This window comes from Haliaeetus albicilla, chromosome 4 (assembly GCF_947461875.1).
Source record: "Haliaeetus albicilla chromosome 4, bHalAlb1.1, whole genome shotgun sequence".
NCBI lineage: Eukaryota > Metazoa > Chordata > Aves > Accipitriformes > Accipitridae > Haliaeetus > Haliaeetus albicilla.
The window spans coordinates 31,710,406-31,735,966 of record NC_091486.1 but is presented as its reverse complement, the minus strand read 5'-3'; the positions used below and the strand labels follow the sequence as shown (position 1 = coordinate 31,735,966).

The 25,561-nt window shown below is 40.6% G+C and overlaps 1 protein-coding gene across 6 annotated transcripts in view; it reads left to right on the top strand.

Annotated features, from left to right (window-relative positions):
• The window catches only part of SPATS2L (spermatogenesis associated serine rich 2 like), an 88,140-nt gene that overhangs the window by 58,980 nt on the left and 3,599 nt on the right, over positions 1-25,561 (top strand). For all 6 annotated transcript variants that reach the window (XM_069781771.1, XM_069781766.1, XM_069781767.1 and 3 more), the window contains 6 exons: positions 403-643; positions 4,337-4,537; positions 4,974-5,109; positions 18,021-18,079; positions 22,541-22,650; positions 23,193-23,295. In XM_069781771.1, coding sequence (XP_069637872.1) covers positions 403-643; positions 4,337-4,537; positions 4,974-5,109; positions 18,021-18,079; positions 22,541-22,650; positions 23,193-23,295 — 850 coding nt within the window. The remainder of the gene's footprint in view (positions 1-402; positions 644-4,336; positions 4,538-4,973; positions 5,110-18,020; positions 18,080-22,540; positions 22,651-23,192; positions 23,296-25,561) is intronic.

The following is a 25,561-nucleotide window of genomic DNA, read 5'->3' as shown; positions in this document are numbered from 1 at the left end:
CCTCTGTGATCTCTTTCTACCTGATCAGAGTGATGCCTTTAAGGGTTTGTCCGTGTTACTGTGTGGATATTCCCCTGATGGTTAGGAACTGCTTGTCCTAAGTGACTGCAAACATTTTGAGTAGCATCTTAGCAGAAGCTTTGTTACTGTTTTGCAATGCAAGTATTTTGTGTGGAAGGAAGGGGAAAAACAGTTTGGGGCTTCAGGCTTTATTTCAAATGGTTTATATATTCAGCTGAACAGATGCAATGTGTTGTATAGCACAGCACGGCCTGTAAATTGCATTACACTGGTGTCACTTGTATGGCATTTTAAGAGCATTGACAATTTACTGATTATATTTTGAGTTTATACAAGTTGCACTGAGTGATGTCTTTGTTCTTGCAATATTTCTCCATTTAGAACAACAGGAGAAAAAGAAGCAAATCTAAACAGCACCAAGGCAATAAAGATCCTAAAACCAAGAATGGTGGACCTGAGAAGGCATCTCAAGAGCCCCAGGGAATATATGACTGCCATCTGAATGGATGCTCTAAGGACAACTCTTGCAGTGGTTCTGCCAATCAGAAACTGGAAGCTGCTTCTCTTGAGAACAAAGGCTCAGGATTTGTAGGGTCAGCGCTGGTCTGTCCAGAAATCACAGGTCAGTTCATCTGGCATAAGACACCTTTTTAACTGGCAATAGCCAAGCCCCCATTTACATAAAGATCATGGTATTTTTATTGCCATGAAGTAGAATATAATAAAAAGAATTTGGAGAGAGGTATTTGCGCAAAATAACGCACATAGCTATTAACATCACACAAGTAGATCTATATCTGAGCACAATTCGCCTTGCAATATGTTTCCTTGCAAAATGTCCTTTTTTCTAGAGACGAAAGGATCAAACTATAATTAGAGGCCCAGCTGATACAGAATATTACGGATATAAATACAGAAGAATGCAGGGTTAGAAAATGGCTTGAGTGTAAAATGGTAACAGAAGCGATAAAGTTCCTTATCCGGAGCAAAGTCATCTGAGCAGTATGAGCTTGTGGCATATTACAGGATTTCTTTATTGGCTAGTCCAGACTAGTCCATTTGTTCTTTTTCTCATCTTCCCTGAATAGGCTAGTCACAGTAGATCTCCACTGGCTTTCCCTAACAGGGAAGGAAGAGCCTTTGTGTTGAGGGAAGGCAGTCTGATAGCCTGTTAGTACACGCACGTTTCTGCTAGGGTCTAGATACTGATTCTGAAACTGGAGGACAGTAACACAGAAAGCTTTTCCTCACTGGGTTGTAGTAGATAGTGAGTTATGATTATAGCAACATCAATGAAAACAAACCTTCTCCTCTGGGTGAGAAGTTCTGTGAAAGCTTTTGCCTTCAAGTATCCTTTCATAAAGCTCATATTTAATAGCTGAAAAAAACATTACCAGTACTGACAGCACTTTGGATTTCAAACCTCTGACAGACCTAGATTATTGCTGCTGTTAGTATTTTCTTCCTATGTCTTAAGCAGTATGTAAGACTGTATTAAAAGAACTTTCCTTGAAATCCCTTTTTCTGTGGTCGCAAATACAGCTCTCAAACCTCATTTTAAAGGAATGTGCCAAATGGATAATTGTCCTGAAATGAATTCTCTGCTACTTCCAGGTGACTTTGGTGGTGCCAACCTCTGGTCAATTAAATGAAAAGTCTGCAACCTATAGCAGCCAAATAGATGAACTACTTATCCAGAAGTTTTGTCCTAAGAATTTGGTGCCTCGCAAAGGATCAGAGATACTATTCCCACCCTTGCTAAAGACTCCCACTTACTTTGGATAGAATATGCTATAAGTCAGAAAATTCTGCATTTCCATAATAGTAAAGGCATTCTTGCCACTAATTCTGCAAGATATAAACATTTGTGATATAAATATATGTCAAGCTCCCATGTCAAACTTCTTATAGTTGCTTTTTTGAAACAATACATGCATGAATAAAGATACATAGACTGATTTGTCCATGCATAGGGTGTGTTTTCTAGGGGCTAACAGGCACGAATGCAAGAAGAGTACCCATGCTCTTAGTGACCTTTTTCTGTGGCATTGGGATTGAGTCCTTTTTTTTCTCTTTGACATGATTCATTGTAGAGTTGTACATAGCAAGGGCAAAAAGCATCTCAGAATTTTTCTTTGCTTTTACAAGTGACAAATGAGATATTACCATAGCTTTACAATTTTTATAAACTTCTACATCTATCCCCTGTTTCAACAACAGGGAGAGAGAGGGATAAAATACAAGAAAAAGGTGGGAAAGAAAAGAAAGGAAATGGAGATAAAGGAAAACCTGAAACTTTAATATTCAAGTTTCCCTTGCATAGTAAAATAAGTTCCTGGCAATTTGTTTAATACAGAGAAGGAAAGAGTTTCTTATTCACTTTTAGTTGCACTAAAATCCTTGTCTCTGCAGCCAGTGTAATAGCTACTTTCTTAAGGTCTGTCCTGGTTTCAGCTGGGATGTAGTTAGCTGTCTTCCTAGTAGCTGGTACAGTGCTATGTTTTGAGTTCAGTATGTGAAGAATGTTGGTAACACTGATGTTTTCAGTTGTTGCTCAGTAGTGTTTAGACTAGAGTCAAGGATTTTTCAGCTTCTCATGCCCAGCCAGGGCAGCTGACCCAAACTGGCCAACAGTGTATTCCATACCATGTGATGTCCCATCCAGTATAGGAACTGGGAAGTGGGGGGGGCAGGGATTTGCCGCTTGGGGACTGGCTGGGTGTTGGTCGGCGGGTGGTGAGCAATTGCCCTGCGCATCATTTGTACATTTCAATCCTTTTATTACTACTGTTGTCATTTTATTAGTGTTATCATTATCATTATTAGTCTCTTCTTTTCTGTTCTATTAAATCGTTCTTATCTCAACCCAGGAGTTTTACTTCTTTTCCTGATTTTCTCCCCTATCCCACTGGATGGGGGGGGAGTGAGTGAGTGGCTGCGTGGTGCTTAGTTGCTGGCTGGGGTTAAACCACGACAAGGTCAAAAGCCACCTATGTACATATTGTTAAATTTGCACTGAAATGCATGGAACTAAATAGAAGGGTGATCAGGATCCCTCAGGGGCCAGCAGCTGCACCCTTGTGGTTTCTGAGCAAGTCATGCAGGCTGTTTGAAAGCAGTTTGAAATGCTGAAGTGAGTCCAAAGTGCACCCATTTCATATTGCTCTCTCTTGTGTTGTAATCTCCTTTCTTTTGTCCTTGTCTGGCTTGTTCATTTTGGTTTCTTCCCTATCAAATTAATGGTACTGTAGTCATTTCACCATCACCTTCAGACAGCTCATAGCTTAGAAGGATCATAGTCAGGTGTCTGCTGACAGTCTTTTATGCTTTCTTCCCCATGAGGATCATGAGGTTGAAGCTTTGCTTATACCAACTCACAGTCTATGAGATTAGGTCTTTAAGAGCCATAAAATCCTGGCTGCCTGGAAGGGACTTCAGGGATGATGTAGTGTAGCTGGTGTTTCTCCATAATGTGTCCCATGCTAGAAGATGATAGGGGAGAACATGTGGCTATTACCTTTAGTTCAGGTCTGCTTATTTCTTGCCATTATTCCATCTTTCTTTTTTTGAGAAGTCTTTAGTCATTGTTTCTTTTTGTGATGGTTTCCCACAGAGAATCAAGACCTGCTAGAAGAAATGAAGCACAGACCCTGGAAAGCCAAATTGCCTCATCATGGAGGGCCTTAGGGAGTGTTTCACTTAATTATGAGTTAGTTCAGGGGCTCTCCCTCTCAATATCTTGAAGGGGAAAAGGCCCCCAATAAACCATATTACTTCAAAATGATGACCAGAACAAACTCTCCAACTCTCCTTTTAGAGTCATTGGCAACACAGGATCTGAAGGACTTAGAGCTACCCTTTCTGCACACACCCTTGTAAAGAAGGGGCATGAATGCACTGAAAGGATACTTAATGTTGCCTTGCCATGCTATTGATTTTGCAGGGACTTGGGTAAAACCAGATACAAATCAGATACTGATCTCTTTCCTACTTTTTATAATTGTTTTTCAGGTAGGGTGATTTTTAGTGAATCCTTCAAACTTCTTGTTTATATCTCAAGGGAGTTTTTTTTTCTTCTTTCAGCCAAAGAATCCATTGAGGTTCACTTTATTTAAATAGATTTCAAGTGGCAAGCTGTTATAAAAAGACAAACCACTCATTTCAAAGATGGCAGCTCAGCAGATTTCAAAGCAAGTGAAAAAAACCCTTGATTTTTCCAGTGTATAAACATAAAGTCATTCAGACTCAACAATAAGGCTTCATATCTTTCTTAATCTTATAACTCTGGGTTTTCTACCTTAATGTTTTCTTGCAGACAAAGAACAAGAACACCAGAGAGTATCTGTGGAATTAAACCCAAAGACTATGAATGGAGTAGAACAGCATGAGTCTCTTCAGCCATCAGTTCAACTCCAGTGTAACGTAGGCAGGCCAAAGTCAAAATCTTCCTCAGTTAAATCATCCAATGCTCCACCCCAACGTGAAACAAAGACAGATGATTCAGTCAAAAAAAGAGGTAAATTGGATCCCTGGTTGCTGTGTGCTGTGGTGATCAGACAGCTGAGGAGTCTAGGGGAAAAAAAAAAAAAAAGCACATATGTGAAGAAGAGGTGTATTGGAAAGTGAGAGCAGAATCATGTTCAGCACAAAAAAAAGAGTAGAACAATTTATGGTCTATTTAACATTATATTAAATGAAACTTAAATAATTTGGATTAGTAGTGCTGGTTTAATATTTATTTGATTTGGGGAATGAATTTGAGCAAACACATTTAGAAACTGAAGAGCACCATGGAAGGACTATGGAAAAGTTGGATTTATGGGCTTCAGCAGGAGTAGGATAGCCACTTCATCCTAATCTGGGCAAATAACATTGAACTATTCCTGCTCCCTCATTCAGAAAAACCAAAACCAGCTTTCTGACTTTTGTGTAACTTTTGTTTTCTATTTTAGGGCCGAATATTGAAAAATCAGTAAAAGACCTGCAGCGTTGCACTGTTTCTCTAACCAGATATCGTATGATGATCAAAGAGGAAGTGGATAATTCAGTGAAGAAGATCAAAGCTGCATTTGCAGAATTACACAGCTGGTACGTAAATCGATTTGAGAGATCCATCAGCACCACGTGAGAAAAGAGGGGCTAGTTAGGCCACTGGTATTGGTGGGGAGGGGTCATTTACACCCTGTTTGTTTGCAGCATTTGGTTTCATAAAAAAAAATGTGGTGCCATTAAGTAACTTACCAGCCAGGAAGTAATATATGCATAAGTGTATGCTTACATACATACATAAAGATAAAGGAGGACAAAACTACAGTTCTTTGAAAAAAATCTCACTACGGCTTTTTCCCCCTCCCCAAGTGATCTATCTTGACCTAATTCTTTTGTGTAAAGTTCAGTGGCAGCATATCTGAGCAAATGAAAACTTTTACAAAAAAACTGTTTATGGGGTTTTCTGAAGTCTCTTTTACCTTCTTTAAATCTCTTCTTTCTACATTTCTTTGATCTTACCTTCTTTCGCAGGCAGTCCTTTACTGTCTCTTCATTTCCCATCATCTTTGCTTCTTATCCACTGGTTTTTCTCTTTCCCTCATAGTTTCTTTTAACTTTCCCATCCATCACTTCATTTCCATTTCTCATCTCTATTTCATTCTTTTTCCTCATTCTCTTGTCTCTTCCTTTTTTCTAATTTTTTTTCCAGTATGATTTTGGTTATGCCTCATCTTCAGCATATATGTCTACACCCTCTGAAAATTTGTAGCAGAAATAATTGCTGTAGTAGCAAGGTGCATATTTTGTATATATTTGTCATAGAAAAATACTTTCTGGTTTGAGTTTTACTCAGCCTTTTGTTAAGCATAGATGCCATATAAAACCTGTGTATTATACAGTGTTGCAGTAAACAGAAAAAATCATATTAAAATGTACAAGATTCAGTTACAAATCACAGAAGAGTACAAAAACCTTTCAGCCGGTATAGGGGTGTTTGCTTATGAACTAAAATGCAGTAATTATATTGTTGGTATAGAAAAATTAAGTAAAGTTCATCAGCCTCTTGCACTTTTTTTTTTTGGTAGTTCTCAGAGGTGTTTTTGTATGATTTTAGAAAACTTAAAAAAATTTGTGGTTTCTGCTAAGAAGGCTCTGACCTTTTCTCTGAGTGAACTTATAGCTGGGTCTCATTTGCTGTGTAGTTCTCAAATTTTTTTTGTTACAGTGTTAAAAATAAATAATTTCACATGTCTAATCTTGTTTGCAGGCAGTCACAGTCAATTCACTCTTTAAATGATAGTCACTCTGGTCATGGAACAGGCTTACAACTCTATCATGTTCTAAGAATGTGGTGGGAAATGCAATATTTGTAAATTCAGAACTTAAATTCTTCATTTTTCATGTATTCATGTTTTAGCTTGAAAAGAACACTAAAGTGTATTGCCTAACGCTAAAATGTGTTACTTAATAGGTAAGCTTAATAGGGGAAAAGACAAAGTGATCCCAAAAGAGTATGTAAATCCAAGTAGACTTAAAATGATGAAAAATAGCCTGGAAAACTTTTGAATAGGCTTAATTTAATTTATCTCCTGCTAGTTTCAGTGCCTGATTATTGGAGTGGAGGTGGCCAGAAGCTCTAGAATGTTAACAGATCTGTGCTCTGAATATTCAGTCCTCACAAAGCAATTTCATGCACATAGCATAACGTTGCAACAAGGACAGTATAATGTCAGGACATGTTTATGGAAATCTCAATGTGGGCTGCGTTGCTTTTGGCAGCTCATAAGCCTAATATTTAGTTTTTTCTTCAAATGAATGAGGGGAAAATTTGGTTTAAACAGTAAAACGCATGACTTGACACCTTTGCTAAAATTAAAAACAGTTTTGGGATATTTCATATGACCTTGTGGCTTAAACTCTGAAAAAGATGGGAAGAGCTGTCTTGAGTGCCTCATTTACAAAAACTTGCTGCCAACTGCTGTAGATTCACTGGATTTGAGTACAAATCACCAGAACCAGTGATATATATAGCTTCAGACCTCATACAGTCAACACATCTTGTTCCTGGGCTGAACGGTTTAGTTTGTGTTATTTACATGGCAGTTTCCTTGCTTCGAAGTTGAACAAAGCATCACTAGTGGTAGTGGGAGTGTGAGGTAATTAAGTGAGCACCCAGCCTCTTGTCTATTTGTCACCCTCCTTGGGCATGGGAATTTCAGAGTGGCACACTCAACTTGTCTGTCAATGGAAAGTGAAGCAATTCAGCTAAACTGTTGCTCCCAGAATGCTATGGAGTAACCAAAAGCAGGGGCATGACAATGATATCTAGTCTCCTTTGTGATAGTGATTCTGAAGTTCTTGGAGTTGCTGCTGGAGAGTGGACTGGTTGAGATGTGCAACGGATAAACATACAACAGCACTTAAGTGCTGTCTGTGGTCAGAACTGCAGGGAATACTTGAATGGGCTCAATACTGTAACCTAGATGGGAGCTTAACTGGTTCCTGTTACACACAGCTGTCACCACCTAAGGGCTTTTAGTGAAGCTAAATGAAGTCAGAAGCTTTAATCTTGCATTGCAGCTGAATGCTGAAATACATAGTATCTGTTATCTCTCTTGGGTTTGTTTTTCTTTTCCTTCCTTTGGCAGTAGGATAAAAGACCCTTTTTGGGTCCTTTTTGCATTTACTATCAAGGTCAGAATCAAAACTGCATTTCAAGAGTAAGCAATCTTCTGGATTTTCTAATAATTTTCTTTTTTTTTAATCTTTTCATGATTTTACCAATCACAGAAAGGATGAAGTGCAAAGATAACATCACATATCTTCCTCCTACCTCCAGATAGCTTATGAAACCATTATTATGGAGATAAATGAATAGCACATGTGGCCTAAGATGTCCTGAAAGCTTCAGTGGAAAGATTCACAAGAAATTTTCCTTTTAGCAGCAGAAACTGTTGAGTGATAGCTGCCAGTGGAAGTCCATGTCTCTGTCTGGCTCGGTATTTCACAGCTTGACCTAACCAATGAAGGGAAGCTGCTCCTGAACATGCTCAGTCAGTACTATGCTGCAATTTAAAAGTCACCTGTCTGGCAAAACAGTGCATACCACCCTCCCACAATCTAAAAAACGAGTGGTAGGGAGCAGGTGTGCTGTGAACACCTGTAGATGCTTGGAAAAGAAAATGCAATGCTTGCTTCTGGTTTTAACTTCTTAATGAAATGGGGCCAAAAAACAATCCCAGAAAGATGTGTGTTTAAAAACACTGCAATGGGCTCACTTTCTCTTTCTTAAAGAGCCTCCTAAGAGTTCCTGCCAATGGGAGTAATTCTCTGCATGCTCAGAACAAGTGATAACGACTTGCTTTTATGCAGTGCTTTTCATGCCAGAAGGCACGAGAGCATTTTACAGGCATTGGGCTGGACTAGGCAGGGCACTTTGCCCCACTCTGCAAGATGTCTTTTGCAGTTTCATGTGGATCATGCTTCCACTGTGATCTAGCACTCTTGTCACCCCTGCTCTTGCAGGGCTTTCTGTGACATTGCTTTCCCCAAGGCTATGAGACTGCTGGGCAGAGCAAGCTCAAGGGCACTGTTTCTCAGACTCACGTGCACCTGAAAGTATGAGGACGATCCTTCTAACAGTACTCCTTGAACCAGCTTTTCTCCTCAATGCATCCAGCTTTGGTGTATGGTTTTCAGGAATACCTTTGTGTGAGTGAGAACATAAGCTGCTCCACTTATTGCTTGGATGTAAAACATGTCAGAGCATAGCCATGTCTCACAGTAGTGTAGGGCAAGTTAAAAAAAGAATACCAAATAGTTCTTAAGTTGCAGAGGAAGGTCAGAAAAGCTAGGTGAACTCCCCTTTCACTAGAGTGTGCTTGAGATGTTTGTTGCCAAGGTTAAAACCTGTATGCTGTAGTTGTGTTTTCACTTTTCCACCAGGAGACTGAAAAATGATCTTGGGGATAAAAAGAGAGCCTCAGGAAATCTGAGTGAAATGTTCAGAGCACAAAAGGAGCCACAGTTCCCCATAACACCTCTTGCCAGAAAATGATTTTCACATATTGGGCATCCACACAGTCATATGGAGAACTAAAAAGAAACATCTGCTACTTGCCCATATGGTCTGCTTCCAACCACAAATGGAAAATAGTCTGTAGAAAATAGTAAGGGCCAGGTTTAGTTACAATGCATGCAGAACTGGACCAAAGAAAGACAAGCTTCCTCTATTCTTTGTGTCTCAGACACATTGGTATGTCCAGTGCTTTCTAAAAAGCATGAAAACCAACACAGTTGATGATTTTCTGAGTGAACAAAAAGCACTTTGAAAGCTCTACCATAGGCTGGATAAAAAATTGATGTAATGCTGGAAAAATGGAGTTTGGCAATAATAACAATTTAAAAATATATTAAAATACATTCAGGGAACAACTAGAAAGCATGTACTGTATGTTTGGGGAAGATAAAGCAGTTTTTCTATTGTTTTCTAAGTTAAAATTAAAGCAGAGGAGTGGTTGAATGGGGGAAGAGGTAATTTAGAACGTAGTTGGGTCTGTACTAACTCAGTGCTTGGTGATGAGCAACGCTGCCAGTGCTCGCAGTTGCAGACCAGTGAGTGAACAGAGTCATCCCCTTTCTGGGACCCCTACCTGGCAAACTGTAAAGATGATGGCTTTCTGTTGCCCATAGCCCAGAATCAGTGGCACCAGATGAAGAGCTGCCTGTTTGTGTTAGTGATGTGGTAGTTTAGAGCATGGGCAGATGGCTGGAAAGGCCAGGACTGGTATTGCTTTAGACTGAACAGAGTTCCTGTGCTGTTTCTCTTTGCGTTTCCAGGCAGCCCTCGTTAGCTTTCTGTCTGTGTCTTGTCTGCCAGCCAACCGTTGGTAGTCCTTATGCCTCTAAAGTACAAATTTTCAAATCCTCTTGCAGTTTGTTCTGATGTTTGTTTGCCCATCAGTCATATGTTCCAGTCCATAACCTTGCCAGTGCAGAGAAGGAAAAAATGGTCTCCAAGCACTTTGGTTTCCTCAGGCTCACGTGGGTTTCCAGGTACCTCCAAAGACCAGTGCTTTTACCAAGGCCCCTGGGCCCTGCCCCTACTGCCTGGGGGGGTCTGGGAGGACCCGATCCAACAGCTCTGGCTTCAGACTGGCTACCTGCCTGCAGAGCTGCAGCACTGGGAGAGGGGCTTGTGCTTGCACTCTTCTCACAACCTCCAGCAGTTGGGGATTACCCTTGCTGTGTATTAGTGAAGAGAGCAGACAAAGCTTGCAAAGTTGCGGGGGGGGGGGGGGCGGGTAAGTTTCAATGAGATACATAATGTCATCTACTGGCCCCTTTGTCTTTTACAGATAGTTGCTTCCTCCCCGTATTTTTTACTAAGCTTGTGAAGACAGATTACAGAGGTGAAATCCAAAGGTGGATTACACTGTCTCTTAGCCCATTGTTCATACTTTATGGCCTTGTGTCTCCCCTCTTCCCTCCCAGTCATTTATAGTGTGTTTGTCAGCCTCAGTAAAACACAAGCACATGTGCTTTTTTGGGGCCGTGCAGGTAGATTGTTGCTTTTGTGCATGTCATTGTGGATGAAAAGTGAATATATCCTTTCCGATCTCATTGTTGTCAGACTAAGGAGAAATCTAACTTATTAAACACATAGAGGGTATAATTATCTCCAAAAATTTCAACAGGTGTTAGACCAAAGAGCCAGACTCTTTTCCTTTCTTTGCGGCCACTTTTCAGGGTACTTTTGGGAAAGTTACCTCTCTTCTCTTCTGCAGCAGGAGCCCAACAACAAGGACCAGAGTCTTCTGCCTTGCCAGAGCGTGTTTAGGCTAAAATATATAAAACCAGTAAGATATTCAGGTACCTCAGTATTCAGATCAGAACTGAGACTCAAATAGGAAGGAAATACTTTACGAACTTATGTAAAAATGTGCAGGAGGCTAACAAGCCAAGGTACAACTCATGTTTACAATTGTTAAAACTGCAAAATCCTGAGGTGATGCCTTCATTTCTGAATAAATAAAATTTAGAAGTGTTCTTTCAGGAAAAGGTTTTCTGTCACAGTTTTCAGCTTAAACAAGTTTTTATGATCAGGCAATAAATTTCTAATTGTTTGTAAAGAGATCTTAAAAGGAAAATGCAAATAGACCTTTAATTGTGATGGCTTTACCAGACCCCGCTTTGCTAGCTGGCTGCTAAAAGGAACAGTATTAGTGAAGGTAGATAAAGAATAACACAAAATAAACTTGAATAACTAAAAGCCGTTAGGCATTTTTACTTTTACTAGATGATACACTGCAGAGGGAAGGATTTCAGTGAAATTGATTTATTCTGTCTTTTGTTTATCTGCTTATTGTCAGGCTGTATTTGTGGTCAGAATGAAAATTCATGTAATCTGGTTTGCTGTGGAAACATTGAGCATGTGCTAATACAGTGATCAAATAACAACTTTCAAGCACCATTTAAATACTTTTGAGCTAATACTGGAAGAATATAACTTACTGAGACATTGCAAAATATGTAATCTCACAACACCTTTTCCTGCAGGTTTATTAATACAAAGAAAATGTGAAGTATCATTTCTCCAATTACAAAATAGCATGGCTATTCAGTAATCCTATAAAGCTTGTAATCACCCACTACAGGTGATTGGGCTTTATATTTACATTCTCATCACATCATTCTAGTTCCTCGTGCTGAACGTTTGACAGGGACAGTTCTGGTTTTTGGATTGAGGTGAGGGATTCTTTTGGGAAATACACAATTGGCTTAGAGGTTCTTATCACTTGTCTTTTCACCCCGCCTGTGGGTCAAATATGTTCCTGCTAGAAGGGAAATGTGTACAGGAAATGAAGCATAATATTTTTAAGACCAATGCTGAGTTTATCAGGACTACCTCATGAATTTGCATGTAATCTCAGCTCAGATATAGCAGAGACAGTGACAGTACTAACATCCCTCAAACTTGCTTGAGTTTGTCAGCAGATTGTTAACCAGCACAACTTCTAAGGAGCTACTGGGGTCTGTTCCGAAGCCCACCGACAGAGCAAATCACTGGAGAATGGTGTGTTGGTTGTTTTTTTTTTTTTTTGAAGCCTAAGCTGTCAAACTCCAGCAGCATCCCATAACTAACTCTCTTCCTCATGAAAAAAGGACTTGAATTGTACCTCAGTGTTCCAGCGTCTCACCTGCTGAACCAGACCCCAGAGGATGCCCATGAAAAAATAGCTCTTTCCCCCTTCCAAATGAAGAGGCCTTGCTGCAGTTGTTCAGAATGCCACAGCTGACTGTCTTCCTTAGTCTCCAAAACACTCAAACTATGCACAAAGCTGGCTCAGGAGAGAGTGAAGCTTATTAAACATCTGAAGGAGAAAACTGGCATTTGGGGGAGTTTAACAGGGTTTTGAAAGGACTCATTTGAATTACACTCTTAACAGTAACCTTTGTGTCATGCAGCTGTGGCTTACCTTTGTGAGTTGTGTCAGTGAGTTTGCCTCCATGTCAGCTTGGTCTTTTTATTTCCCCATCTCTTCAGGCACAATAGGTTTATCATAATGCCTAGAAGAGGCAGAAGGAAAGAGAAGATTCTGGTCATCTGGAACCCTTGTGATTCTCATCAGTAAAGCTATAAATCAGCCAGCCTGGCAGTCTGAAGCAGCTTTTCTGAAGAGGCACTAATAACTTTAATCATTTTAGTGGGATTTTGAGGTATTGCAGCTGACTGAAAATATCTTTTCTTTTTCACTGTGCAAGCACTAAATTTCATGCAGTAAACTAGAGGAAGATTAATTTGTTTCCACTAATGTCAGAACAAATTCAGATTTTGTTCTGAGTATGAAGCTGTGAAATGAGGCAGCTGTCAGCATAATTTACCCCTATCGTTGCTGTGCTGGCAGCTTACTGCAGTTTGGCATTTGCAGCTCTTTTGCTGTTGTATGCTAGTGTGAATTCTGCCAGTCTGCATAAGACCAAGGCATGAGTACTGTCCATTTGACCAGGAATAGGACACTTACTCTCTTGCCTTCAGAATTGATTCAGCAAAATGAATCTTAGAGAGCTGCTATCTCTCCTGCTGCATCTCGTGTCTCTACAGCACGAGCACTGCCTGTGTCCTGGCTCCATTTGCATGTCCGCTGTGTTTAACCCTCTGTTTTGCTGTGTTCCTTCAACAAAATTGTCTCCTTCCTGAACCCTACCTCAAAATTTCATCTGGATATTAAAATCAAACAGTGCTGAACCCTGTGCACCAAACTACAGCTATGCACCTGCGGTGAACAATGATACGATGCTGATAGCTACAGTTTGGTACCCAGGTCCTGATCCTGAAAAAGTGAGGGGTAAGAGAAGAACAGAATCAGTCCTTCCTGAAGAGAAATGTGGCAAAGGGAGACAGGAAAGAAAGAGGTAGTAGTGTTACTCTCTTTTGGCTCCAGCATCAGTCATGGAGTATGACTTGCTTGATTCAGATCTGTCCTTGAGCCTGGTCAATGGGAGGGGGAATTTGAGTCCCAGTATTTGCTCCAATGAGTATTATAAAAATATAAAAAATTGCTCCAAATGTATCATAAAAAAACTGAACACCTATAGCAGAACTGACAAATATTACTACAGCAGGGGATCCTACAGACTGATGATTAGGGCATGAATTCAGGTACATTCAGAGAGGGAAGTGTTGATGCCAAGTTGTGTGCTTGTCACAGGAGTCTCAAATGGTATATGGAATATACTCAAAAGCTGATGTTGGATGGAAAGAGAAGGGATGGCTGAAGCCTGATAGAATGTTAGTGCTGGGAGTATGTCCTGGTTTCAGCTGGGATAGAGTTAACTGTCTTCCTAGTAGCTGGTACAGTGCTATGTTTTGAGTTCAGTATGAGAAGAATGTTGATAACACTGATGTTTTCAGTTGTTGCTCAGTAGTGTTTAGACTAAAGTCAAGGATTTTTCAGCTTCTCATGCCCAGCCAGCGAGAAAGCCGGAGGGGCACAAGAAGTTGGCACAGGACACAGCCAGGGCAGCTGACCCAAACTGGCCAACGGTGTATTCCATACCATGGGACGTCCCATCTAGTATAGGAACTGGGAAGTGGGGATGGGGAATCGCCTCTCGGGGACTGGCTGGGTGTTGGTCAGTGGGTGGTGAGCAATTGCCCTGCGCATCATTTGTACATTCCAATCCCTTTATTACTACTGTTGTCATTTTATTAGTGTTATCATTATCATTATTAGTTTCTTCTTTTCTGTTCTATTAAACCGTTCTTATCTCAACCCAAGAGTTTTACTTCTTTTTCCTGATTTTCTCCCCCATCCCACTGGGTGAGGGGGGAGCGAGTGAGTGGCTGTGTGGTGCTTAGTTGCTGGCTGGGGTTAAACCACGACAGAGTAATTAGAAAAAATTGACAAGGGTATGACCTCTCCAGAACCTCAGCTGAAGAAGCATGTTTATGATTTTAACCCTGGTTCCTAACATCTACAGAAGACCCAAGAGAAACAGCATAACTAGAGAGGAAGGAATTAGCAGAATGTTTTCCCTGAAGTGTCTTTAGGTCTGAAATGCATTCTGTTCCTTGCTCTGCTAGAGCCCGTATCTGGTGATATGTGAGCGTGCAGAAATTTCCTATAGCACCCAGTATCTAGTTCTCCACAGCACACCAATGGCTGCAGGCTGTGCCCTGGAGTGTACCAGCTTGATATAACATTTTGGTATCAAGTGGACGCTAAGAAGCATTGAGAGAAAATGCATTCCCAGGAGGTATTGCTGAGCCAAGATTTGAGAAGTTCTCAATACTGCTAGCACTGTGGTCTGTTCATGATCATCCTATTGAGGCTGAGTAGGGCTTTATTCCAGAAAATACACTAAAACCAGTTCAACTTCTCATGAGTTAAGAAGCTGTTCAGCTGAAGTGGCTCTCTATGCTTCGTGTGAAAACAGTGGGATCTTAGCAGGAACAAGAAACAAGATTTGATCCGTTAATTTTTCCATAGTGTTCTTGTCCTTTCTCCTTCTATATCTGTTAACATTTAGTTTTCTTTTTGTATTCATTTTGTCTTTCGCCTTTTCTTTTTCCAATCCAGTTTTCCAGCTTTCTCTCTGTCATTTTCGTCTGTTTATAACTTTGCTAAGTTCTCGATGGAGGAGGATTTGGTCAGTTTTGCACTGAAGTGCTCTGTGTGACTAGAAAGGAATCAAGTTGATTCCTACTCCATTTCCTTAATAATTGACCCTTATGCGAACTAAGAAGAAACGTAGTATTTCCTAGCACTGGTTGGCCTATGACATTTCTAAAGACATGTTAACTTCCCCCATTGTTCCATGAAATATGGTAGTTCATGATTTCCAAGCTGAGAAATGTGGCTTTATGCTTCCAGATGAGAATTAGTATGATCCTTTCCTTTTGTTGAGAGAGAGAGAGAGTCCATGTCCTCAGCTGGTATAAGTTAGTACAGCTGCATTGTCCTCAGGGAAGGGCAACCCCATGAAGATCTGTTAAAGAACCTTAGTTTATCACATTAACTAGTCTCATATTGACAAAGGCACCAAACACTTATTCTCTTGTTTTATTCTTTAGTTTTCTCAATGATAGTTTGTAGCTACAAGCTAAGTACTCAGGTGGTTGTTCTCCATCAAATTCATTAGAGTCCTGGCCTCTACTACTACAACATCCAAACACTTTCCTGAAATGTTCATCACAGACCACACTAAAACATTAGGAGTAGAAAACTGTCTAGTAACAAATGAGATATGACTATAAAATATGATAAATATGGGACTGCTATGGCCTTGTTCTCATTCTGGTTTTAAAAGTGTTTTTATTTGGCATCAAAATAAAATGTTAGGGGCTAAGCAGTTTAGCAAGGATGTTTTGTTGAAGTGGAGAGAGGACAGTCATGGAATGAACTGGGCCTAAACACAGTTCTGATAAGCTCTACTGTTGTGAGCTTGTTGCCTGAATATTTTTTCCAGCCAAAAGTTTGTTTATATAACCTGTGTAGTACACTAGGGAGGTACTTTTGTAACAGAGACAGCAAAAGCGAACATGTGCAAACTTTTTAAATTTAGGGGAAAGTACTAAAGACCATTAAAATCTCTCTTTTTGTAGAGGGTAGAAACAAGTGATTGCTTACAAGACTCATTTCAGCCACCTGCTGTGAAAGCCAAGGAAGTTTATTATACCATGTAGTTACAAAAGCTAATTGAAAATAGATTAATTCTGAAAAGCTATTGCTATTTAGATTAGCAAGCTGGAATCATCACCTGCCTATTTGGAGTCCAAGCTTAATGCTTATGCCTGGAGAATATCAAGGGCCAACTGGAACAAGTATGTCCTTTCATTGTAAGTGTATGCCTCTTAACTGATTTGTTCTACCGTAAAAAAACCTGCTGTTTTATTTCCTCTGGTGTGTAGGTTACACTAAATTGATCTGGCAGGCCAAAACAATGTTTTTAGTCTTGTTTATATGTATGAAACAGAAAAACGTGTTATGCTGCAATTTTATTGTCTTGCTGCATCCTTTGCCATCAGCCAACCTGCTTCTGTCCCCCTTGCTGGCTGTTGAGAGGCAGTGTAAAGGTAGTAGCCACTTCTCCTCTAAAGGTGGCATGGTTGATTGGTAAAACCCAAGGGTAGAATGCTGCAGAACTTCTGTTGCAAACCTCCTGTGTGAACTGAGTTAATTTATGGGAAGATTTCAAGGAAGGCTGCATGGCACTTGAACATGTTCTACCTGGTAAATTTCTGGTTGAGTCAGCTGTATATCTGCCATGTGTTCCCCACCCTGCCCACTCCCTAATCTTTCCCTGTTTTAGTTAACAACCCATCAGTCCTTCTCTCCTCTGTAAGTCTTCTGTCTTTGATTGCTGCCCACTGAACTCTGTAGGATCTTTCCTGTCTTGCTAAGGGCATTCTAGACAAATGTTTTGTTCTTGAGTTTTCTATAACGTCTTCCTTCTGATGGAAGCTAGTTCACATATAACTCAGTGTCTTCACTGGGTACAAAAGCTTACGTTTAAGGATTATTTTACTGAAAGGGTGAGAATTCCACTCTTCCCTTGAGTGCGTACCTGGATTTACTCCTGGTGTTTGACCTACTTTTTGTGATTTACCTCCGGCTGCTTGAGTTTACTCACTTATGCAAACACAAACATTAACATTGGTGATGTTTATTAAATGTGAACGTGACTAAGAATAATCTAGTGAGGGGAAGATGGAGTGGCACACCAGAGCACTGTCCATTCTGCAGTGGTGTTATTTCACTGAACAATGTCGCTGGGTTGATGACGTAAACAATTTACAAACCCACTGCTCTCAGTAGACCCACCTGATCAGTTTGCACTTCGACAGCTTAAAAGCACTGTCAGGGATTGTGCACCAGAGATTTCTGAAACGAAAGGCACATGAGACCTTTAGGAAGGCCAGGTAAAAGTGGAACCACACCTTCCCAGTCCTGGAGAGAATGGGGAGCAAGGAAGCTGACCTCTGTTATGGAGATACATTAATGCTTATTTACATCACAAACCATTTTCTTCTTTACCATGACATATATTGCAAGAATATCTCTATTTAAGGAAGAGAAGGACTTCTTTCCACACAACTTTAACTCTGTTTTGTTCTTAATACTGCACTGAGAGCTAAGCTGTATGAACCTGGGTAGTAGCAATGGCATATCTGGCTTAATTAGGAAATAGACTGTTTAGTCATTTGAGGACTGCTGTGCCTAGGCAGTGCCAAAGGGGTTAAATCCGGGTGACTTCCACATCTGTGCAGACACATGGACAGGCCAGTGAGATGTTTGTGTAAATCAGCATACGCTGTTTATCGCTAGTTTTTTGTAGTCAGTTTGCCTAGCTGTTTTTTCAGCTTCCATTTTTTAAGTCTTATTAATTTCAAAGCTGCCTATAACTAAAGCCTGAAGTCTTTGTGTAGTTACAGCTTTCGATTTTGATGGAGTTCTAGCATGGATTAAATTGTGGTGTTTTTTTTCTTTCTTTTTTTCCTTTTTTAGCATCGTAGACAAAGAAGTATCATTAATGGCAGAAATTGATAAAGTTAAAGAAGAAGCCAGTAAGTAAAAAAATACACAGGGAACCTTTGGAATAGTCATGGAAACATTTGTTTTGTTTGGCAGAAAATTACACAGTACATAAATTTGGTTAGTAGCATTCCAGCGTCTTTCATTGTTATATGTATGCAATCAAATAAGTCTTCGATGTTCCGGGACAGTTTCTGTATAGTTTCTATATTATGATTTTGCATCAAAATTTCAGTATTATGAAATTAAGGTAAACCAAAATTTCATATGAAGTTAGATTTAAATTATTTATTCCTTGTGCTTACTTATCAGAGCTTTTTAATCACTCCTTCCTCCCCTGCCCCCTTTATGGTTTGTCAATTACTTTGTTTCCATTTCTTAATCACTGTTTGCTTGATTATATTACATATATGAGTTAGAGTACTGGAAATTACTAGGGGAATAGGTTATTGTGTGGCCTTGCATAGCTTTAAGGGATAGTGATCAGGCTTATGAATTGGAACAATAAAAAATAAAAACCTAGATGTTTACTGGAATCTGTTTTCTTAATAATCTGTAGGAGTTGATCTGATTCCAGGCTTTCATGTCGTCTCTGGTTTTTGCATAGGTAAGGTATATGTATTCTGGTTTCGGAAAAAAAAAAAGCAAGATGAGTCATGTATTAGGACACCACAATATCTGTCTTATACCCCATCTGAGATATGGTATTCATGGCCCAGTAATCATGGGGGTGTGTTTCAATAGAGAGGGCTAAGTGAGAAACTGAAGGTTAACCAATGTATGGTTGGAATGATACTTTGCCTGGCAGATTAATATATCACTGCTATGTATGCATACAATCCTTTTATGGATTTGTGAATTTAAGGTCCTTCCAAGGAGGGTTACAAATATATGTGTAACATTCTTGAATGCTTCATTTACATATAGAACTCTCACTTAGTTCACAAATGTATACTAGTTAAATTTTTATTTAAAAAAATAATTTAAATCCTCCATTGTTAGCTAAGTCTCTTGCAGTTGTATATGTGTGGAAACTAAAAGGTATGAGCTGTTACAGCAAAGATTGGCATTAGTTTGTGTTTGGAATTTTGTATGCTAACTTTTCTAGTACTAACATGAAATAGATGTGGATTTGGAGTTCTGTGTTATTCTTGGGAGGAGTTGTGGATGGAAATGTATCAGCAGCTTTTTGGTTACCTGCAGAGACCAGGTGGCCATAATCATCTACACGGGCATGCACTGACTCCCAGGAAACTAATGGTAAAATTCCCAGTGATAGCAGCAGACATTGATCTAAGCCCTAACCGCATAAACAAAACCACATTTTTGAAATCCACCATCCAGGGCTCATGGTATCATAGGGCACCTTCATTAATCTTGGCCAGGTATAGTAGTAATTTTTGTGGAAAGTAAACCTAATTCTTATCTACAGGCATGCAAAGTGCTACATTTGTGCATGGCAGGTTCTACTTCCCTGCTTTCGTATTGACTCCACATGTGGCACTGGATGGCCCCAGTACCCATCTTTAACAATGTAGTTTCTGCTGTCTCTCAGGCTGTTGTAGACTTGTAAACTGCCTTCAGAACTTTAGGCAGAAAGTTGTTAGAGGACTGTAAGGTGTTAACCAAGATGTACATTATTATTTATTTTCACATCTCTTTGCTGCACTGGAGGACTATTTTATGTGGGTAATCTTACTCTTACTGTCAATACTGGGAAAATTTCCAAATATGATAATTTCGGGGTTTTTTAAAAATGGGTATTGGGCTGGCATCTCATGTGGAGGTAAGTGCCGGTATGAAATGAGATCATAAGGTTTGGGCAGTCACTTCAGCAAAGGGGATGCTGACCTTGGGGAGGAACAATATTAGCATTACCTAGAATAAGCAATAAAGCAGAACTATTGGACAAAGAAAAACAGCTAGTAAACTGTTTGTTTAATCTGATAAAATTTTCTCAGACTTGTAGACCATATTCCACAAAAAAAGAAGTTAAAACATCAGCTAGAGAGATAGATACACACCTGTTCTTAGCATAAGTAATAATGTAAGCACAGATTTACCAACAGGGCTAAAGGAACTGTAGCCACCCTGTGCCTTCCCTGCCCTGTGTGACACATGCTCCTCTATCATATGGTTTGGTTGTTCCCACACAGCTGCACCTGCTGGACCATGCTCTACTTGGTGAAACACTGGAACAGGTTGCCCAGAGAGGCGGTAGATGCTCCATCCCTGGAAACATTCAAGGTCGGGTTGGACAGGGCTCTGAGCATCCTGATGTCGTTGAAGATGTCCCTGCTCATTGCAGGGGGGTGGACTAGATGACCTTTAAAGGTCCCTTCTAACCCAAACCATTCTATGATGCTTTCAAAAGAAGATGCCATCTGCTTAAATAAATGATAGTGGGTTGAGAAGCAAACTCTTTGTGAAATATTATTAATTCTCACCTAAAAAATGGCATTACAAAGTATGAGCTGGTTAGGTGACTCGCCAAGTCTGCTCTGGAAATTTGTGGCAAAAGAAGGCAAAGAAGCCACAGTCTCCACAGCTGTAATGGAGTCTGTGGCCTTGGGATAGTTTACAACTACCACTCACCCTGACTGTAGACATAAGCTCTAGACAAAAGACTATGTTTGTTATTATTTTATATTTAAATGATATTTTTCCTCTCTGCCATAAGTACTGATCCCACCAGCCAATTAATCAGTTGTTGCTTTTACATTGAGTCACCCTGTAGGTAATAGAGTTTGCACTACAAATACTAGAGTATTTAATTTTCCACCAGAATTGTAGTCACGTTATCCTGCACGTAAGTGGACTGTTGCTTTGTGGTTCATGATTAATTTTTTCCTATAAGAACATAACTATTCACCCCGTCCTTATATAAAGTATACAAGATGGGCAGCAGTGAACATTCAGTATTTTTTCATAAAGACTGTTGGCCTTTGTAATATTGCTTTGCTGTAGAAATGGCAATTGTATATATTCTGTACTTGAAAGCAAAATAGCAATGCTGGTGATTTTAACATAAGCTATTGTGGTGGGTTGACCCTGGCTGGATGCCAGGTGCCCACCAAAGCCGTTCTATCAGTCCTCCTATCAGCGGGACAGGGGAGAGAAAACGTAACAGAAGGCTCATGGCCCAGATAAGGGCAGGGAGATCACTCCGCAATTACCGTCACAGGCAAAACAGACTCGACTTGGGGAAAATTAATTTAATTTATTACCAATCAAATCAGAGTAGCGTAATGAGAAATAAAACCAAATCTTAAAACACCTTCCCCCCACACCTCCCTTCTTCCCAGGCACAGCTTCACTCCCGGATTCTCTGCATCTTCCCCCTCAGCTGCACGGGGGGATGGGGAATGGGGGTCGGGGTCAGTTCATCACACATTGTCTCTGCCGATCCTTCCTCCTCAGGGGCAGGACTCCTCATACTCTTCCCCTTCTCCAGCATGGGGTCCCTCCCACGGGAGACAGTTCTTCACGAACTGCTCCAGTGTGGGTCCCTTCCATGGGGTGCAGTCCTTCAGTCACACACTGCTCCAGCGTGGGCTCCTCTCTCCATGGGGCCACAGGTCCTGCCAGGAGCCTGCTCCAGCGCGGGCTTCCCACAGGGTCACAGCCTCCTTTCAGCATCCCCCTGCTCCGGCGTGGGGTCCTCCATGGGCTGCAGGGGGATAGCCTGCCTCACCATGGTCTTCACCCCGGGCTGCAGGGGAAACTCTGCTCCAGCCCCTGGAGCATCTCCTCCCCCTCCTTCTTCACTGACCTTGGTGTCTGCAGGGTTGTTTCTCTTACATGTTCTCACTCCTCTCTCCAGCTGCTGTTTCTGTGCCACAGCAACTCTTTTTTTCCCTTCTTAAAAATGTTATCACAGAGGCGCTGCCACTTTTGCTGGTTGGCTCGGCCTTGGCCAACAGCAGGTCCATCTTGGAGCCGGCTGGCATTGGCTTTATCAGACATGGGGGAAGCTTCTAGCAGCTTCTTACAGAAGCCACCCCTGTAGTCCCCCTGCTACCAAAACCTTGGCACGCAAACCCAATATATAAACACAAATTTCAGAGGAACTGAAATGCCCCTGTGTAGATAGAATATAGCATGTCTTCAGAAACAGGCTGTTGACTCAATGTAATGCTTCTTTCGATGTCTCTGTGGAAGGCTCCCTGATTTTGTGCTTAAAAATAAAGCACTGCAAAACTCAAAACAACATGTCTCTGCCCCTGTTTGTCTAAATGTTGAAGGATTGATTTAACTTTGATTTTCTGACAGCTGTCCCATTTTCAGATCTTTTTCAACACCAGGCAGTTCAGTTAAATACACTGATTGACTTTATCTGTGCAAGCAGCATATTGCAAGTCCAGTTGAAGTCAGGGGTCCGAGATGTGTGTGCTTGTCTCACATGTGACATAGAGTGTTAATGCCCAAAGAGTAATGAATTACAGAGCAATTTACCTTCGTAGCATTAATTATTGACTATTGGTATTTGGCAGTGGAAATCCTGACTGCTCGGCAGAAGAAAGCTGAGGAGCTGAAGAGACTGACAGACCTAGCCAGTCACATGGCTGAAGCACAACTGTCTGAACTCAGGGCTGAAATTAAGGTCAGGCATTCACTTCTGTTTGGGTATTTCAGCTGTTAGCATAAATGCCAAGAAAGAGCTGTCATGTTAAAATGCCCAGGCTGTTCATTCCTGCTATGGGCCAAAGGGTAACTAGCTTTCCATGGGGAAAGCATACCTTCTTAAAGTATTATAGCACCTCTGAGCAGCGTACAGAGAAGTGTAAGCTACGCCCTCGTAAGTGTAGCCGTGGGGAGTTTTGCTGTTTGTGTATCATTTATCAGACTCAGTTAATGAGTAAACCCGATAGCTTCAGGTTCAGTGATCAAATGCATATACTCCAATGAAATGACCCACTTCCCAAGTGTGGGAATGATCCACCCATCACTGGGCTGTGAGACATGTAATTTGGTAAGGATGGGAAAATACTTGGTTCTGCATAGAGATTCTGTGTACAGGGCAGGGTCAAGAGTTTGCTGAGCCTTAAAGTGAACTTAAGGTAAGTATTGATTGGTTTCTGTACCATCCATACAGTCTTTTGCTCAGAATGCAAATCACTGTTAATTTGTCTGTATTTTTTGCAGCACTTTGTGAGTGAACGGAAATATGATGAAGAGCTGGGCAGGTCTGCCCGATTTTCCTGTGATACAGAACAGCTGAAGACCCAAATTCAGCTCTGTGGAGAAAGTAAGTGCTGGTGATTCCTCACACTGAAGTTCTCGGAACATAGTGTTCCACATACCTGTTCAGGAAATGCCAGCAGAAATAATGGCATGTGTACTGCCTGTGTGTGTGTATGCAGCAAGCCTGACATGAATGGTATATCTGGATACAGCAGGTTTCCTGAACATGCACAAGTCAACTTTACAGTATGCAACACATTAGACACAGTGTACCTGTGCTGCACAGTCCATCTGCATGTGCACAGTGCCCTCCTTGTCAGAGATTTCCAGGTGTTATTCAGATCAGGTAGAGTTTTCCATCTAAACAGTTATTTCCAAGTGGAAATAAAAGTCAGCTCTGGGGAACACTCAAATTCAGTAATTTATGAATAACTAGTAAATCGGAAGCTTCTTTGTGTAAGCATAATGTTATGAGACCAGTTCAGATCTCTCCTGCTAGGAAGTAACTCCCCAGCTTTGTAACAGTATTCACTGGGTTTTTCAGGAGCTAAAGGTAGTCCCAAATGTTCCTGTTTCCAAATCATCCACCCTTCTGCTTGGAAATTCAGGTTCACTTTCTGCTCCAAGTGTCATGTCCATGTTGCAAAATATGAGATAACCTATTTCTCATCTTTGTTGTGCTCCCCCCCCCCCCAAAAAAAAAAGCAAATGCTATAATGCTTTGCCCCAAATGCTACTATGTCCCATGATATCCCATCAGTACCATCACTTAGGAGAAAAACTGTTAACACAATACTGAACTAGTGCATCTTGAGGGAAGGAAAACAATTTTGGGAAGAAAAATAATTAATGTCTTCAAGGAGTTACTAGAAATAGAAAAAAGAAAAAATACCACAGTCTGCCAATATGACCTTCTGACTGCACAGCTAAAAAACTGACTCCTTTGAGGCATAACCAGTTTCATTCATTAGACCGTAAGAATTGCTTTTGTAGAACACTTCGAAGATCCATCTAACCCTGTATCATGTCTCTTACTGAAGCCAACCCAGGATGTTTCAAAGGAAGGCATAAGCTTCCCAGTAATGCATCTAATTGTTCACAGTCACCTCATAGACCCTATCTCATACCCTGAAGCTTAAGAGATTGAAAATTGAAAATTCTGTAAAGATTATCCTGACTAATATAACCACAGCTGCTTTTGATGCAACCATAGACTATTTTTTTCAACTCATTGAACTACTTTCCTAAATAACTTCCAGCTGCAGTTAATCTGAAAGTTAATTATTTATACCTCATTTCAGTAAAGCATTACTTAAGCATAGTTTGATGCAGACCTGTTGAAATCAGGTCAGTGAAGTCAAAAGAACAGCTATTAGCAGGGAAGCAGTGCCATCTTACAAATGACTGATGGTACACTGGCCGTCTGAAGAACTTACTTTTAATCTGCCCTCAGTGACCTTAGATGAGCAACTTACGCTGTTGGCATGTCTTTGATAAGATCATTTATTTGATTTAACAAAAGCAATAACCAAAACCGTAGAGCTTGTGCAAAGGCAGGCACGTTCTAACATAAGAAGAGGGTGGGCAGCATACACTCACAATTAAGGACAGGAAGAAACAAAAATAATTGGACTGACATATATCCAGAATGCCCGATGGTACGCCTTCAGTGTACATCTTTTTTGTTAAAAATACATTTTTATGACAAGCACCTGGATTTTTATATGGGCTTCTATGTGCAACAGTCTGTTTTAGACAAGAGAGCAGTAGAATTCAGTGACAGCCAGCCTCACTGAACTTAGGACAGAAAATTCAGTTCATTGTGCAAATCATTGCATTTTCTAAAGAGGACACCTAGTGGGAGAAATAGCTGATGTTGGCGTAAGTGAGTAAGAGCCTCAAAAAACCTAACAGATGATGCTCAGTTGCTAAAATTATTCCACATCTCCTTTCTCTGTACTAAAAGTGGAAAAAGAGAAGCATCTCTTAGATAAAACAACAGGTGTCTCACTGAAGCGAGCCTCTGGTTTGTCACCTCTACCAGAAGGAAACAGGAAAATTCCATAATCAGAAAAATCAGAACAGCAAATTAAGATCGAGAACTTCAGTAGCCTCAGAGTCCTCTTTGAGACTGCTTAGGGGCCATTGCACAGAAGCAGGCAGCTTAAAGAGCTTGTGGAAATGCAGAGAGGTAGGAATCAAGGATTTGCTTCGTGCACTTCATATCCAGACATGAAAGTGGTTAAGAAATCAGGCAGTCTCAAAATACTAAGAAGTAGGGAGCAGGAATATACTGAGATGAGCAATAGTAGTTCCTGATGGTGCTGACT